The following is an 18965-nucleotide window of genomic DNA, read 5'->3' as shown; positions in this document are numbered from 1 at the left end:
TTACTATTTCAGCTTTTTCTAAAGAGACGAGTATCACTGAAATTTATTTAAGTAATTGTCAATGAAAATGTTTAAAAAAAATAAAATAGCTATAATTCCTTCTATATCTTTGCACTTAGAAAATCAGTTGTGGTATTTTCTGCTTTATACGGTAGTTTTATAGACAAGAAACTGCCTGAAACAGTTAGTGTCACTGGTCATAGGACAGATACAGTATTAAAGGAGGAAGAGCCAATCCAGTTAATAAACAATGACCTGAAGGTTAATGATTCTGTTACTGGTGGGAAAATTACAGTGACATCATTTCAGAGATGTGTGTGTTGATTCCATACCAAAAGCTTAAATTTATTGAGGCAGCTAGCTGTTCATTTTAGCAATGATCATGGGTGTTCATGGAATGGTGATAAAAACTTCCAATGAGGTGGATGCCTTGGAACATTGAGTTGGAAGAGGTTAAATGGGTAAAGAGGCTGTAAAAATTGGGGAATAAGCTTTTGGAATGCAGTTTGGTCTATGGGAAATAGTTCGCAAAAAAATGTTGATTGGCTTAATTAATACTGAGTTAAATACCACGCCAGTAAAAAAATGTAACCTACATATTTAAAGTAAGCAGTTAATTGCACAGGATGATTATATTAGAATTATGTTATGATAGAAATGATCATTTACAATAAATGGAACACAAATATTGTGTTTTTTTGGTGGAGCTATCTTGTGGAGAAAAAATACATCAATTTGATAATTTATAATAGCTGTGTTATTGTACTTTATAGCTGTTTATTTAACAGAAAATAAATTGAAGGCAAACCTTATTTTCCTCATGAACTTGAGAAGGAAATTTTACTCTTAAAATATTATGCGGAAATTATTTAGAAGATTATGTTGCTAATGTAAAATCAAAAACTTTGTTTCTAGACCTGAAACAGCTTCTTTGCAACTTACGAAGTGCTTCCTTCTTGGATTTGCTTCCTCGTACTTGAGTCCTACTGTACATAGAACAAATAATGGAGATGTTTCATCAAGGAAAATAATGATTGTTGTCGTTATACACTTGAATAATTGCCAAACACCCTGTTGATTTTCTTTACATGTGTTCATGAATTAAGTTACCCACCAAATGACAGAGAAGGGAAGTAAATAATTTTTATGAAGTACTTAGTTGGTATTTTTAAAGACCATGTTTAATCTTATTTCATGGTCATAAACAGTAACCATTGTCCAACATATTTCACATTCCACATTGTTAACCCATTCCCTCATAAGAAACAAAGTGAAAATGGCTTTTAAAACCAGCATAAAACCAGAACAGCCTGCGATTAACTCGTAGTCTGTTTAGGCTTTATGCTGTTTGCTGCTCATCAGTAACTAAGGGTTGGAAATGAAGCCTTGAATTACTTTAATAAAGTAAGAAAGGTCTTGAATTAAATATAACTTTCTACGCGACACTAAATGCGTCAAAAGTGGTAAAGGGTTAATTGTAGCTATAGGGCCATGGTCAACATTTGTTTGACTCTCAATCAGAATTAGATCTTTGATTCTCAAGATCAGGATTATTCATGTTTCATGGTGCTATAATTCACGGTTGGAAACTAATGTTTTCCTACATGGCAACCGTCTAAAGTATTTTGGTTGCCCATCTAAAGATTAATGAGCCCGGTACCATGTACATGTACTGTCATGTGTATCTAATACTTTCTTTTACTAAAATAAAAGATAACTTAACAACAACATTTCTTACATGACACACTTTCTGTGTAAATGTCTGAATATGAGTCTGAGTTGAATAGTTTCCATGGCCTTGATAAATAAATATTATTAAACTAATTATATATCCCCAGTTGCCAATTTTGTAATAAATTTTTAATTGCACTGAATTATTTGAAGCGTAAAAAAGCAAGTTGCCCAGCAGACTGCAAACTTTTGGATTTGAGTTGCCCAGGCCAAAATCTACTGGCACAGGACCCACGGGCAACCACTAATTTCCATCCCTGAGATTATTATTAATGTGTCATAGACAGGAATGACTTTTCCAAGATTCCATGTCCCATTTGTTGAGAGCGTTCCCAATGAGGACCTGTCTTGTTGTGACTGATGTATATTATTCCTCCATATTGAGTAATGTGGAGTCAGTGGGATGTAGCAATAGGGCACTTAGCTATTTATGGTAAATGGCATTGAAATCACTGTAATGATGCATGAATAATAATAGGACATTTATATTTTCAGTTTATTTTTAATACATTGATCACTCAAAAATTGTTTAGGCACATCCTATGTATGTGTTTAGTGAGTGGCCGATGCAATTCAAACGTGTCATTGAATTGTGATTGAACTGGGTGATGTTGTAAAGAAACTCTTTATTGTTGTCTGTCCTTCCTAACTGAACACATTTCTTTACCTTATTCTCATGGATCTTGCTGTGAAGTGACAAACTATGACACAGTGAAAATAACTAGTTGACTGTCTTGATCTCAGAGGGTAGTCTCATTTTTTGCCCAGAAAATTGCTTGAGAAAAGCTATAGCATTTTGTTTTGATCTTTACTTTGTTGTTCATTACTTAAACCATAAAGCTGCAAAGCAGCTGTTTGTGTCATAGTTCATATATCTTGATCTTGTTTGTGGACATATGGACTGCATACTGTCATTTTTGAATACACTGATTATTATATTGAATATTCAGTATACAAAATGGTCAATATTCAGTATTATGACGATGATATTGTAAATATTTTGTATTTTCAAAATTCAGGACAATTTTTGATGGTTGTTGCTTAGAAAGCTAAACAAAGCCTTGCATACAGAGATTTATTTGTGTGGTAAGTTAATACAGACAGCGCGCTATTTTATTACTACAAATCATGGAGGTTTAAAATTAATATGTGTTTAATTTTTTGTATTTTCAGCGCGGCTCAGAAGAACTCATGTCTCACAGTCCTATGGTACAGACTAACGGCACCGGCCACAGTCCATCACAGAATGAGGTCAACGACGCTAAAAAGGTTTGTCAGCTAGTCATAATCTCATTGCTATGGTTACTTGTCACTGTTGTCAGGACATATGTGGAACTAAAAGGTCCATGAGTACTGGTAGAGTTGACAGGTTTTTATGAATTTTTGTTGGTGGAATTGTTTACTTTCAGACAAAGTTGTGACTTAATGCTGTTGATTTAGAGTGCCAAGATTAAGTAATTTAAAGGTTTTAATTAAAAGCCCATAAACGCTAAAAAATCAACAAATATTTTGTACCAAATTTCGAAATATGAAGTTAACACATAAAAACTCAATGTTCCTTACTGCAATAGCCGAAATTGCAAAGCTAAATCTGGTCTGATAACAAAGATTTGACAGGATACAAAAAGGTTTTTTTTCTTTTTTTTTGTGGGAAAATAAAATTATTATATTCAACACATGTTCATGTACCATGTTAGTGTTCATGTGGCGTAAGAATAGATATCGTTGCGGGAAATTAAAATGGAATATTTTGTGCCACACAAAAAACAAGGCCCAAAGTCGCTCACTTGAGATAACAAGATATTATTGGGACAAATCTCAGGGGACAAAAATATTTCTAAACTGCACTAGTCCTGCAGGACAAGTGCATTAACATTTTCACTCGTCCTGCAAACACATGCACTTGGTCTTCAAAGTATGTGTGAAATCAAGATCGCTGATATGACTAATAAAGTTTCCTATATCACTGCTAAAATGCTGCTTACTCAGTTATTCATGCCAGCTGATCACAAAAGAAATGTTAAGCAGTGAAATAAGTTAGATCTACTTTATTTATGAGGAACACAAAATAACTAAATGAAGACAATTTTGTGTTTTCCTTTTTACTAATGCTCGCGTGATTTCCGTTTCGGACGTTTGAACAACTTTAAAGAACGCTAGTATGTCAGACATTTTTCAGACGAAATTCAGACTGGCTTCAAACCGTACTTCACGGTTAAAAAATTCTTTAAATATCAATATGCAGTCGGATGGTTCCCTGTCAACATGGACGCGTAAAGTTTACACCAAAAAGCCAATATTTACTCGGGAAACAGTCTCGCATAACAACGCGCACCTGCTGTTTGAAATTTACAATTACAATTTCCGGTTCATTCGCATTCTTCTTTCGGAATAGATATGCTTTAAGAAAATGATTTTATTTAATGAAAACGAGTCTTTCTGGTCAGAAAATACATATTTTAGCATCAGTTTTTTTCACTCGTCCTGTAGGACGAGAGCTTTAGGGAAATTCACTTGTCCTTTCAAGATTTCACTCGTCAATACGAGTGGACGAGTGGTATTTTTGTCCCCTGAATCTTCTGACCAAGTTTCATGAAGATCGGAAAATAAATGTTGCCTCTAGAGTGTTAACAAGGTTTTACTATAGCCATATAAGGAAAAATGCCTCGACCCCTGGCAGCCATGTTTTTCAACCAACAGGCATCATTTTTAAACTCGTCCAAGATATTATCGGGTTAATCTTCTGACCAAGTTTCATGAAGATCGGACAGTAAATGTGGCCTCTAGAGTGTTAACAAGATTTTACTATAGCCATATAAGGAAAAATGCCCAGCCCCTTGGCAGCCATGTTTTTCAAGCAAACGTTACCATTTTCGAACTCATTCGAGATATTATTGAGACCAATCTTCTGACCAAATTTCATGAAGATTGGACAATAAATGTGCCCTCTAGAGAGTTAACAAGGCAAATGTTGACGACGCACAACGGACGACAGACACAAGGCGATCACAAAAGCTCACCATGAGCACGTTGTGCTCAGGTGAGCTAAAAACAAGCATTTTGTATCCTGTTAAACCTATGTTACCATACCACATCTAGCGTTGAAATTTTGGCTATTGCTTTAAGGAACACTTATATTTTATGAGTTAACTTTATTTTACTAAATATTTTTCTAATATTGCCAAATGTTCGTTGATTTTGAGTATTATGCTACTTTAAGTATAGCAAATCATGTGTACTTTGGAGAAATTTCTGATATTTTACAGCATGTGACAACAGTTGCTTAATTGAGACAAGAGAATCATTTGATTCAGTGACAAACAGTTTTGGGAATAAATTATTCGTAGTTAATTTGATTACTGGTATAGCACTTTTGATCAAATGAAAATGTCTGAAATTTAATCTACATGATTGCTAAGTGACATTTGTTAAATTTGTATTTGTGAATTGACATGTTTAAATATATGATAACTTAAAGAATTTTTGGTATGAAATCCCCCAAAAAATAATATGACCAACAGCAACCAAGATTAGTCCAAGTATTCAGTTTTCTTGCTCACATTACACAAATTTGAAGTATTTAATTTTTTCTTGTGATATGAATTACACATCAGCCTGTATTGCACAAGTATTTTATTCACTTTCAATTGACGATTGTGAGATGTTTTGTGCATTAAGTCATGTATTTCGCGTTTTAGTGGTATTTTGTGCAGGTGAAATGTGAGAATAGCAAAAACAAGACAGATGCTTAAATATGAGAATTGAAAGAACTAAAGAGATGTTTACTGTTTGAATCAAATTTACCCAAGTGGGATGCTCAATTCTTTGGTTACTCACTGGTTTGAATGAAAGTGATATTAAATATGTTTTCCTGGATGAATAATCAGTATACTGACACATGAGTAATATTATCAGACAGTGATAGCACTAGGCTATCTCTGCCATGCTTTCAAGCAGAGAACGCATATTGCGCAATAAATCAAAAGGATTATGTTGACAGTCAAATGAATAATGCATCTTTATGCTTTCAATATGGTTCCTATCTTGGGCATGCTTTCAAATCAACAATGCTTATAGGCATGGTCAAATTGCTGCTAATACACTTTGTTTGTTATTTAATACTTTAGTCTTAGCTGTCTAGTTATAGGAAATATATTGTCTTAATACGCAATTTTCATATATTATAAACTTTGAAACATAGTTTGAAAAAAATACTTTCACTCAATATTTATAGTTTGTTATATCCAATGGGTACAACATTTACCTTTAGCATTTGTTAATTCAATTACCAAATAATTTGGTATATATAGCTACCATTTATTTAAGGAATTAATTTAGGTCTTAATGTATAATTTTGTTCTCAACTGTTCGAAGTAAGTAGTCGATTAGAAACTGTAATGGCCTTTCTAGTACTAAGATGAAAAAGTGTATAATGATGAAAAAAAATATTTGTATTTGCTTGATTGATTTTTGCATTTTAATGAGAACACCCTAAATGTGTTACAGATTTAAATTTAACTCAAGTGTGATATTTAACATTTATGTGCTTAAACCAATCTGGAAAAATATTTATTAATTACAAAGTCAAACAGAAATCTTAAGATTGTTTGAACAGGATATTATATTCAAACTCCCAACTGTATCCCACAAGTGCTAAATGGCCAATTCAAAGAGGAATCAAAATATGTATGGGTGCGTTTTGATTTTTTAATTATTCATGTATTGACTTGGAAGTTATTAAGGAAGCTGAGAAATTAATAACCTTCCATATTGTTTATGTACATGATGTTACATCTATTTACTGGAATAAGCAGATTATTTTATGTTATATTGCTTTATTAACTATTGAAAAACAAGAACATTTTAAATATATGTTTAATTATTTCATGAGTTCATGATGCAGAACACCTGTTTTCCTTCATAGGAATTTCACAATTATGAAATATATTGTTGGTTATGGTTTGCAGGAAACATTGTGTTACCTGTCCATTTCGTCAGACAACAGTTTTCTTTTTTATCTGCTTTTACTTTGCTGTAAACTGACATGAAAAATAACTTTAATACAGAATGCTGAAACAGTAATGATTACATTTGAAATAATTTTCAAAATTGCCTAAATGTTATAAACTTGCAAAACAAAATAAAATACCAGTTTAATTCAGATGTACTATTGCTCGGTGAATTACTTTCTGTATATTTATCTTCATGCCACTATTGCAAAATATATGCCATGGGCTAAAAACATTATAGAATGGCTGAGTCAAATGTATGGTGTGCACTTTTTAATTTTGTAGAACAATCAACTTGTACAAACAGAAATCACTTAAGCAAGCAAGGCCTATTATATGTAAGAGTCTAAGAGAAAATATTTTATATCCACTATAATAGGGCTTAAAAGCTGTCAGTATTTACATACACTTGCATACAATTTACAATTTTAAACACAATGGGTATAATTAACTGTAAGATCTGTGGAGAGTTAACTTGACAATAATCTTGAGTTTTAGTTTGCCATTTAATTTCTTGCCGCAATGATTTTCATAAATAATTTATACCCAACATTTAGGTATGTTAAAAACTCGTTTAAAATTCACTGTTAAGATTCTTTAATGATCCACTTAGCTCTTAGTAACAAGGAAAATATTTACGTTCGATTTATTGCTCAACCTTCATGTATTGTTCGTGTACAGTGTATAATGTCTGACTGCTAAAATAATTTGGTTTTTGTATGTGAACATGATAACAGATCAGCTTTTTATAAAGAAATATGCTTAAACTGACAATAAGAATCTTTTATTGACTAATGATTTCCCATCTGACAATTACATTTTACATGAGGTTATTAATTAGTTGTTTCCTTTAATGAGGAGAAAATATTTCTTAAAACAACTAAAATGATTAAATAAATCAATTATATAATTGCGTATTTAATTTCAACAAATTTTTCCTAAATCCTGTAAAATCATGTAATTGTAGTTGTTTTAGTTTTCTGAACATTTTAAATCTCAATTATTAGAGTTATAGACATATATTGGTATGTAACTCGGTATGGATCAAATTAATGAAATATAACTTGTAAAAACTGATCTTAAATATGCTATAGCACTTTTACATAGTGAAGTGATAGTGTTCACCGTACATGCAGCATGACAATGTGTGGGTGGAGGGACCCATTATAGACACAGATTTATGCAGCTCATTACCTGTACTGACACGTCACCTACGCCTTACACTCGCCCACTTCTTACAACAATACCCGGATTTCAATTCAAAATTCGTGACATTCATTTTAACCTTTTAAATAGAGTAGCTCAATGTATGTGGCAGTATTTTAATATTGATTTGTGAAACGTTTTTGCTGCCATTTCACGTATAGTCTTTTTAGCTCACTACAAGTATTTCAATACATTAAATTTCTTATTGTCATAACAATGTTTTAATATTTTGGATAATTTTGGAGAGATCAGTTATGTGAAAACTATTATTTCACTTCATAATAAGTTCAAATAAATATGAATGCCTTATCAAGCTGTAATTTTAATGAGAACTTTTTCCATTTTATTCCTCAACAAACCTGTGATAACATTAAAAGTCCTTATAGAAAATGTATGTCTCCAATACTCTTGTAGAATCACTGTTATTGTTTCAAGCATGATAATATTTCTACAAAATTTCTCACATTTTACTTGCATTACATTCTATTGTTGTAGTAGCTAAGCTGAAAACTTACGCACATTTTTCTGTGTCCGTCATGGGATTACATGACAGGCAATAATGTCTGGAGTTCAATCATCAAGGGGCTGTAATGATTTAAGATACAATGGCAGTCCATGGAAATTGATGGTGAGCAGTTCTTGAAAGATTATTTCCTGTATAAAATGTGATTAGGTAAGCCTAGAGGGCCGAAGCTTTTGAAGGCATTGCTTGTTCTGGAAATCATTCAATTTACAAGGCTGATGTTGGGCGACCTTAGTAATTGGAGGTCCATAAGTCGGGGCATGACTATGTCACTGATGACTGGGTTTGCAGAATCTCTGTGGGCTTCAAGGCTTTGTTGAACTTTGAGGATCACTAATGGTCTTTTTTGGAATTTATACCAATTATATGCATGGCCCAGTTTATTTACATTATATGAATGTAATATAAATTGTGTCAATTTAAACGTATCAATTTTTGCTGTTTCCAAGCGTTTTGAAAAAAAGAATTGTTAAATGTTTGCATCTTCAACACTGATTACCTTAAAAGAATACGATTACTATACCTGTGATATGCTCTGTATGTTTATAGAAGAAAATGTCACAACAGCCGAGCATGTATTAGAGAAAGTTTCTGAGGAAAAGTACTTAACCCATTTATGCCTAGCGTCTAGAAAAAAGGCCTTGGCAAACAGCGTAGACCCAGATGAGACGCCGCATGGTGTGGCGTCTCATCAGGGTCTGCGCTGTTTGCTTAAAGGAATTTCTGTAAGAAATATTCTAAATATAGAAATAAATATACTAGACATCCCTAATTTTGGACATAAATTGATCCAATTTAGAAGGATGGGAGAGTCCATTAGGCATACATGGGTTAATCACTTGCTAGCAGTAGAGTCACATAGATCAGGCTTTAATAAGTACTGTTTTCCAATTGACATTTGTGGCAATGGCTTTCACAACTTATGAAATTAATTTACTTTTTAATAAACTTCAGCCTTCATTACAATGTATTAAGTTCTTATACCACTCCATGGCTGTAATAAGTTGTACTGTCTATGTTGGCATAGCAACCATCAATAAAGCGTAAGTTGTGATAAATACACAAAGACCTTACACATTAAAAAAAATTCTTTTGTTCAGCTGATATTGCATGGTCATGTAAATTTTCATGCCACATAATGGCCAGGTATGGCTAAATAACAAATATTGACTTTCGATTTAGCCAACACTAGGCTTTTAGGCTGAATTTCATGCCAAATTGGGGGTTATCAATATCCATTACTGACAGTACTATTCAGATTACAAAAAAGCGTTTATTGTCACAGATATTGGCTGCCAGCCAGTTTTGTAAATTGCCTTTTCTGTTTCTCTGTTACAAACCACTTGTCAAGATACAATTAACTGTAATGCAACTAGATGTACAGAAAAATATTCCGCCTGTAGTTTGAACATTGTCTGTGTTATAGATTCAGTAATAGTGTTAAACCATGTAAATTTCTACAAAGATCTATCAGACATGCAATTAAACAAGTTTTCATAAATTAATTTGTATGTGGGGTATGGTAAAGTTTGCTGAAAAAATGCTTAAGGCATAATATAAATTGGAGCCTAGATTTTTCTATACTAAAATTTAAGATTTAATGTGTCTACAGATAACTGTACTACGCAGTGTGTTTGCCTTTAATTTCCATGCAAATGTGTCTCCCCATAGCAGCTAAATAGTCTTCTAGAGCTCGGGTCACACAATTATTGCAACAATTCTATTAGATTGTTCAGAGAGTGTTCAATCTGACAGTTCTGATGTAATTGTCTTGCTTATGGTGTCCACCAATTGACCTGACAGCAGTTTCTGATTGAAGAATGGTGTAACCTTTGCAAAATTTATTGAGATTGTCAATTACAAGTTCCTGGGAACTTATTCTTGAGCCATATTCAATAAGTTAAGTTAAACATCTGAGCCCAAGATATTCTGCTGTTGTTGTTGGTGGTGGTTTTCTGTCATAGATTAACGAACAAAAAAACACTTAGAACATTTTTGACGAAATGCTTGTTATTACATAATGTTTTATTGTTTCCTTATCCATTTAGTACCCGGTTAATTCTGGATTATTTCCTCTGATGAAAGTAAATGTTTATTATACCCCCACAAACAAAGTTTAGGGGGTATATAGGAGTGAGCTTGTCTGTCTGTCGGTCGGTCCGTATTAAGTGTCCGCTCTCTAATTCAACTTGTTTTCGTCCGATCTTCACCAAACTTGGTCAGATGTTCTATCTAGTTTGTTAAAAAAATGAATATCTAATGAAAAGGTGTTTTATTGTCTATGCAATTTCATAATTCACTCCTGACAAGCATTGTCAAGAATATAAATAACTTTTAATTGGTTGCCTTTAATAATCACCCTGCAAACAAGGATTTAAAGACTACACACAATTACTTCCATCATTGCAAATTACTGCTATGATTTAATGGATTGTATTTACGGTAACCACATGCACAATTTTTTATAACCATACAAATGAAGTGTGTTACAATGGAGTATACAGGAATAACCATTTTGGTTGGTGGGTTCATTGGATGTCTGTCACGCTGCACATGTGTACTTTTTGTTGTGAACTAGTTTCAGCATATCGACATGTTACTTAATTGATATGATGTTCATGCTTTGTAAAAGTGCAAGAATGAATTATCATGTAAACTGCAATATTCTTTGTAGAATTGTTTGTCCTTGAACGTGGGCATATTTTGGATAATTAAATTATTGTTATTTTGTAAATTGTGTGGAGAATTTGTCTCTCAGTTTTGTGTGTATCAACATGAACATTTATAGATATTTATTGTATTCTATGTTAAAGTGTTATACATTGTTTGTGTTTATGTGCCCTTATTTTTGGCAGAGTTATGTGCCCTAGAACATTCTGATACTAACATCATTTTACTTGCTTAGTTTGTGGTCCACATTGTTTTCTGTGTATTAAAGGGAAGTTTATTGCAAATTGCAAGTAGAGTATGACCATTGTCAAACATCACATACATCACCAAATTTGAAAAATTATCATTTATTTTTCAAATGAGGAAGCTTGGAAGCTGTAAGGGGCTGACAAACCATTTCACATCTGTAATTGTTTCAAGAACTGTAGATTCTCATACTTCAGTTGCTCTCATTTTTCTCCATGCTTTCTTGGAGTCCTAAGTGGAAAAATAAGTGGAAAAATACAATATCTTAATTGTGTGTAGTAATCACCTAAAATTGCTGATTTTCTCATGTTGCTTTGAAATGTTTTTTCACTGGGAAAAAATACTGTTGTGATGGGTACTTATTTGAACCTCATATCTTGGGTGAAATAATGTTCAGTATTTTAGAATGAAAATGTTTTTTCAAATGTTTATGGCAAGCAAAATTCAGTAAGGCAATTAAGATGTTTGATAGTAAGACTATCTTATTTCTACAGTTGTGTGTATTGTTTTTCAATGTACTTTGTTTGTGCAGTCCAGGAACAAGGAACTTTTTGTGACAAAAGAAGGTTTTTGTTGCATTGTCATCACTGCATTATAAAATTATATAAACATGTTCACAGCAAAAATACGTATACTTGTAGCGCAGCAATTCTTAATGAATTTAATATTCACTTCTTAGGGTCAGCAAGCAATTGGTATTTTAATGATCTGTTGATCAGGCTTTTTAAAAATAAAAAAACATTTTAAATGGCAATTAATGCAAAATGTATTATTTGAAATCAACTGGTTATCATTTAAATTCTGTTTTCTGTAAATTTTACAAATTTCAGGTTTTACAACAAACACAACAAAAAGATGTTAAGTGAGTCTGCAATGGGATGTCATTCTATTCCCATGTTTTGTGTATTTAGCTGAAACTAGAGAAATGTAGAGGGGACATTAATGATTGTTAGGCTTACATCTGTGAAAACCCTGGATAATGGCTTTTCTACAGGATATTGAATGACAGTTATGTGGTTGTTTTTTTACAACTGGCAAATCAGTGTTGCTCTTGTTTTTAGCACATATTAAGTATTTCCATTTTGCTTGATTTGATTTGTAATAAAGGGCATTTAACAGAATAGCACTATAACCAGCAATTAAAGACAACACGAAAAAAAACTCTCTGCAATTAAATGTTCTGTAAACATAAAAACTGTTTTTATGGCCAAAGCACTGCCAATGTTCACCTTTGTTATGACCAATTAAATGTGCCAATTGTCTCTAGAGGACTCAAAATGCCTTCATTAAGAGGCAGTTACTTCATGTGAAAGTCAATGACTTTGGGTACAGCACCAATGACTTGTCAAGTTATCTGTTAGTGTCACATATGGTAGTAAGAATATCATATATTCATTCTTAATATCAAAAGGTTTCATTTTTTATCGTTGTTGTACGTCAATTCTTTTACGCACCCCGCTTTTTTCTGCATCTCCCAATAATGATGGTCATGCACATGGGAGACATTTACAAAAAATCAATGTTCAAGATATTAAATGTTTTCTCCTTGCTGCTGATTCAATTAGTGCCATTGTTTATGACCATTTTGTTCTTTATTTTGCTTCAGGTGAAGCTGGATTCCACAAACATGATGCCTTCCAAGGTGATACATCTGCGCAGTCTGCCCAACGATGTCACAGACTCTGAGGTCGTGCAGCTGGGCATTCCCTTTGGCAAAATGTCCAATGTGCTGCTACTCAAACAGAAAAATCAGGTATGTGACTCCTATACTGTATAGGGTCAGCCACATGTCCAATGGCCTTAAGAATGTCATAATTATCCATTATGTTGGTACATAAACAAAGTACATCAGTTTGCCTCTGGAATATGTACAAATACCATTTTTTCCGCTATTCAAGGAGTAAAGTCAGATAAAGTTGCTGTTTGATAAGCCAAATTTTCAATGGCTAATGTCTTTCAGTTGTTATTGCCACTTCTTCAACATGATCTTGGAAAACTGGGCTTTATGCTTAGTGTCGTCCCAGATTAGCCTGTGCAGTTGGCACAGCTTTATCAGGGACTACCCTTTCCACATATACTTATGTTTTTGTTTTAAGGAAGTCTCTTCTAAACAAATATCCTGCTTAGCCGGAAAGTGTCTTCCCTGATTAGTCTGTGTGGACTGCGCAGGCTAATCTGGGACAACACTTAATTGTGCCAGGGAGGCTGATTAGTCTGTGTGGACTGCGCAGGCTAATCTGGGACAACACTTAATTGTGCCAAGGAGGCTCATTTTGGAAAAATCTCCAAATTATAAGTTTGTGTTGGAGAGAATTTATTTTCTGCTTTCAAGTTGATATCAAGAACTTTCAAAAAACAAATATCTCTGACTCTCTCAGTAACTTCTGCTTATAACAACAAGTGAAACAATCTGGTTAGGCCAATAGTACAACAATGTTATGACTTTATCATTCTTTAACATAAACTTCTCAAGAAATACTTAAATTATATATTTTTTATTTCAAAGCAATCAATATTAACACGTACAATCACTTTCTTCCTGAATGCAAATCCTTTTACGCCTGTTGTAAAAAAAGCAATTGATGCATTGAAGGTAAATTAATTGTCCTTGGAACCTTCTCATCTTCTGGACTTTATTTAGAGGAATGCCCATGGGAAATTTAAACCTTATTATTATCATGTGGATGCAAAATCAATTAATGTAGCATGTATTGGGTTTTAGATTTCCATATAATTGCTGTCTGGGAAGTGACACGACATCTGCTTTCATATTCAGTACAGCCTCTTTTGGAGTTTGGTTGAATGATTGTTAATAAAAATAAAGTTTCACCTTTCATAGGTGTGGGCATATATGAAAACTATATTGGAAAGGTTTACAAAAGCATTCAACAATTATGCCTTAATAGTGCAAACTAAAATGTATGGGCCTTGCTCTGTGAAAAAGGGGTTTAATGCATGTGAGTAAAGTGTCGTCCCAGATTAGCCTGTGCAGTCCACACAGGCTAATCAGGGACGACACTTTCCGCTTTTATAATATGTTTTGTTTCAAGAAAGTCTCTTCGTAGCAAAAATCAAGTTTAGGCGGAAAGTGTCGTCCCTGATTAGCCTGTGAGGACTGCACTGGCTTATCTGGGATGACACCTTATGCACATGCATTAAACATGCTTTTATAGAGCGCCACTTGTTTGTAGATATTGATATAGTAGAAAGACTTGGGTACCAAAAAGTGCAAAATCAAATATAGGTAATATTTTCATTGTTACAGATACTTTGCCTGTCCACTAAGTCAAGGAGGGCTTCCACAGCACAATTATTAGAAGTTGCTTTAATTATTGGAAGTGTAATTATAAGAGGATTTGTTACTTGGACATGACAGTTGTTGATTATGACAATTATGAAACAATGTGTCACAAATTATGAAGTACTCAATCAGCTTTAGAAGTCTGTAGACAAAAAGATATTGTATATATCAAGAAACACATTACCAGTATGTTTTACAAATAGTTGAATATTCTAGTAGCATTAGAAGTAACTTAAAATTAGGTCTGTTATTATTTTTTGTAAATCCATTCCAGCTATGAAGCTTGTTAGCATATGTTTACCCACAACATTATTACTGGTCACACTGCAACATTATTATGTGATTCCCAAGATTGGTTTCGGTGATCGACTGAACTGATAATAAATGTCAGACCACCTACCATCAGCGCCCCATTACAACTGTGTGAATGAATGTCATCTGATAAATGCTTTATTGTGTTCCTATTGACTTATCTGTCAAATTGTTATTAACTCTATATTTGGTGATGTTGTTTTGGTCATATATTGACTAACAGAATATAAAATCAAAGCAGTTTGATATTTAAGTTTTACTGCTTCTTAAGGTATGTATATACAAATAATAATGTGGATCTATTTCATTTAAATTGAATCTGGTTTTGTTTGTGTAAATGGATTCGCCTGTTCAAGATTTGCTGTCTGATATACGTGATCTTGCAATACTTCATTTCTGAAAGTTTTCCATTATATACTACATAATTGAAATATCAGATTTCCCAAAACCTATAGCAGTACATATCCATTAAGCCTGTTTTAGAGTGCTGTATAATCCAGTTAAAAATATCATGATTATCAATTACAAGGTACAGAAAGATCACAGGGTAAAAGTACATTTAGAAACTATTTTTACTTAAACAAAGATGTATGGAAAGCAATTCTTTCAGAATAAACAATGTTTTACGATATCAATATTTTAAGCAGTTAGTTGTAAGTTCATGCCAACACCAACATGCCAGAAAAATATATCATTGATATTCATGATTTCCTGTCTTGTTAAGAGTTTAAATGTGTTTGTTGTATGTCATTTTTTAGGTATTTAATGTATAAATCACATATCTTTTGTTTGTGCCAAAATGATACATGAGGTGATCTGTATAATGTATGATGGCATGTTTTCAGAGAATGAGCATTCTGGGTATCTCTCATGCCTCAATCACTTTGCAGGAAAGCTTGATGCATGAGTGTGAAGTGTCATCCCAGATTAGCCTGTGCAGTCCGCACAGGCAAATTAGGGACAACACTTTATGCATTTACGGAATTTTCCGTTGTATGGAAGTCCTTTTAAACCGAAATTGAGTCAAGGCAAAAAGTATTGCCCCTGATTAGCCTGTGCAGACTGCACAGGCTTATCGGGGGGTAACACTAAATCCATGCATTAAGCCCCATTTTCTCGTGTTTTGTAGGCGTTCCTGGAATTTGAGGATGAAGGTGTGGCGGCCACGTTCGTCAACTATTACACAAAGATGCCCTGTCAGATCCGGGGCAAGCAGGTCTACGTCCAGTTCTCACAGCACAAAGAGCTGAAAACAGACCAGGCTCACTCCTTCCAGGTCAGAAATACAATAGAATTGAATCCTGATATAAGCCTTGGTTATAGCCAATCTAAGCTTAATGCATGTGAGCAATACTCACAGGCTAATCAGGGAGAACATTTACTGCCGAAATGCAAACTGCACAGGCTTATCAGGGAGGACATTTACTGCCGAACTGCAAACTGCACAGGCTAATCAGGGAGAACATTTACTGCCGAACTGCAAACTGCACAGGCTGATCTGGGAGGACATTTACTGCCGAACTGCAAACTGCACAGGCTGATCTGGGACAACACTGCACATGTGCATTTTAAAGCTCATATTCCCCTGTGCACGGCTAATTTTGATAATTTTCTTTCCCTTTAGGATCATAAAGAATTTGAGTGTATTTTAATTCAAAATCATTAATTGTAGAAGTTAATGATAACCAAATTAAAAAAAAAGTTTTTTTTAAAACTTATTACAATTTTTGTTACAAGCCATTATAACCTTTTTAGTAACACTGATCAGTAAAGATTGTTTACTGGGAATAATCTAGTGTATAACTTGTATTATTAAATAATTTAAAAATGGAACACTAGTTATATGGTATTCATTAAACTTGTATAAGTTTCAAAAGTTGTATGAGGATGAATTGTACCTAATGCTCATGTGCGATCAGTTTAAAAAAACAACTTGACTGATACAAGTTTTCCTAAATCTATACTGGCAAAATACTGAATAACCACTAACCAGTTTCATTTATATTAATCAAGTAGTACTGATTGGCTGTTGGCGTGTTATAGAACCAGGCATCCCAGGCAGCTTTGCAGGCGGCTCAACTGGCACTAGGCAACGGTGGGGATGGAGAGGGCATCAAGAAGACAGTGCTCCGAGTCATAGTGGAGAACCTTGTATACCCCGTCACCATAGAAGTACTTAATCAGGTACGTTGGGACATTTTCTTTGTTTGCCAGCGGCTGTTCTAAATAAGGTATCCTAAATTGTGCAGTTTGTCCCTTAAAACTTATCTTATGGAAGGATTTGTATTCATCTAGTGTCAAGAGTATAGCTGTTTTTCACCCAAAATGAGGCAAAGCAAGGTAATGGAATTACTGGGTGTGATTTGTCCCACACAGGTTATTTACCAATTAATAAGTCGATTTTTAGCAACAACTTTTTAACAGACTAGTTCAATGCTGATGTAAGACAGCAAGTTTGTCCGTGGTAGAAACTAACTCCCTTTGAACTTGAATATCTTGATTCAGTGGATCAGGCCATAACAGCAATATCAAAAGTTTCACATGACTTGTTAGGACCATATGACCATATAACTATCTCAAGATTCATGTTACTTTTGGTTTAAAGTTTTTTAGTACATTTCCTCTCAATCAAAACATTCCAAAATGGCCACACTATTTGCTTTAAAAAAATGAGTTTTAGTCCAAATCAGCATGTTTGGGAAGTTAAATGTAGTTTTCAAAAGTATTCTCATGCTATAAAAATAGTGATTGTTTCATTCAGTGAAGGCCTTCCATACATCATTTACTTGGACAATGTATCTCCTTTCTTTCCTGTGTACGTCTTTGAACAATGCTTAAGTGGTTTGGGTGACAATCTTTGGGAAATGTTATGCTGTCCTTTAAATCATTTATTGCCAGTGTTTTCTTTCCTTGAAAAGTTCTGAGAAATTTCTTAAGAAAAAGGATGAACACCAAGTTTTGTGAGATAGATTTGCAGTACAGAATTACGAGATATAATGAGCAAAGACTTAAAATAAATCTTAATATTAATGTGTCTTCAAGAGAAATAAGCTAAATCATGGTTCGCGTTAACAATGAATAATTGCAAGAAAAAAATAATGGCAAAAACAAAGGTGAATCATATTGTTTTTCATTCTACAGTTTTGTGTACAAGAGAGCTAATGAGGTTTCTATAAAGGCAATGGAAAATCAGTGGTGCACCATATTAAGTCATTGTTGAATTCTGTAGGAAAACATTGGGGACTGTAGCATTCAGCAATTATTTCAAAAGTGTTAAATGTTATTCCTGCGTAATTGACATATTGGGAAATAATCCAGGCTGTAGTTGAGCCGTTTTGTAGAAATTGAATTCCATGTGTCCTGGAGGTAATTACAAGGGAAGCAGCCAGCAGATAGGTTGTTCATTGACATGCGGAAAATGCTTTGTAATTTCATGAAATTACCAATGTTGAGGAAATGAGTCGCTACTCTTTTTGACTGCCCTATTAGTGTTATCCGAGAAGAATTTTGTCAATGGGAAATGAGTTTCTCTTGGCATGTTGGGTCTGTAAAGATGATGTTTGTTTTTCGAGTCCCAATGGAATTATGGTATAAAGGATGTCTAAGGTGTGAAAGATTGAATGCATCCAGATTGATTTGAAATATGTTTCAAGGAGGGTTGCTTTTGCATTTCAAAGAAATGTTATTATGATTTTGTTTTAGTTTCCTCTACTGCAGATTTATGTGTTAATTGGTGTAACAATTAAGCATGTGATACATAAATGCTATGTTTTTGTTTGAATTTTGTAATGTGTTTTGGTTTGAGAATAAAATCTAACAATGCTGTGATTTCTCTTTTCACAGATCTTCAGTAAATTTGGCAAAGTTTTGAAAATGATCATCTTCACCAAAAATAGTAAGTATAGCTGGATGTATGTGATGGTTATATAGGAGCCATTCTCTGGGAATACCGAGCTAAATGTATGTG

General features: G+C 33.6%; 1 protein-coding gene across 3 annotated transcripts in view; it reads left to right on the top strand.

The window, feature by feature from the left end:
- LOC127862602 (polypyrimidine tract-binding protein 1-like) overlaps positions 1-18965 on the top strand; it is a 66587-nt gene that overhangs the window by 35059 nt on the left and 12563 nt on the right. For all 3 annotated transcript variants that reach the window (XM_052401794.1, XM_052401793.1, XM_052401795.1), the window contains exons 2-6: positions 2905-3000; positions 12992-13138; positions 16128-16274; positions 17042-17182; positions 18842-18893. In XM_052401794.1, coding sequence (XP_052257754.1) covers positions 2905-3000; positions 12992-13138; positions 16128-16274; positions 17042-17182; positions 18842-18893 — 583 coding nt within the window. The remainder of the gene's footprint in view (positions 1-2904; positions 3001-12991; positions 13139-16127; positions 16275-17041; positions 17183-18841; positions 18894-18965) is intronic.

The sequence above is a fragment of the Dreissena polymorpha genome, chromosome 16 (assembly GCF_020536995.1).
Source record: "Dreissena polymorpha isolate Duluth1 chromosome 16, UMN_Dpol_1.0, whole genome shotgun sequence".
NCBI lineage: Eukaryota > Metazoa > Mollusca > Bivalvia > Myida > Dreissenidae > Dreissena > Dreissena polymorpha.
Note: the sequence above shows the minus strand (reverse complement) of the source record. Positions and strands in the feature narration are given on the sequence as shown.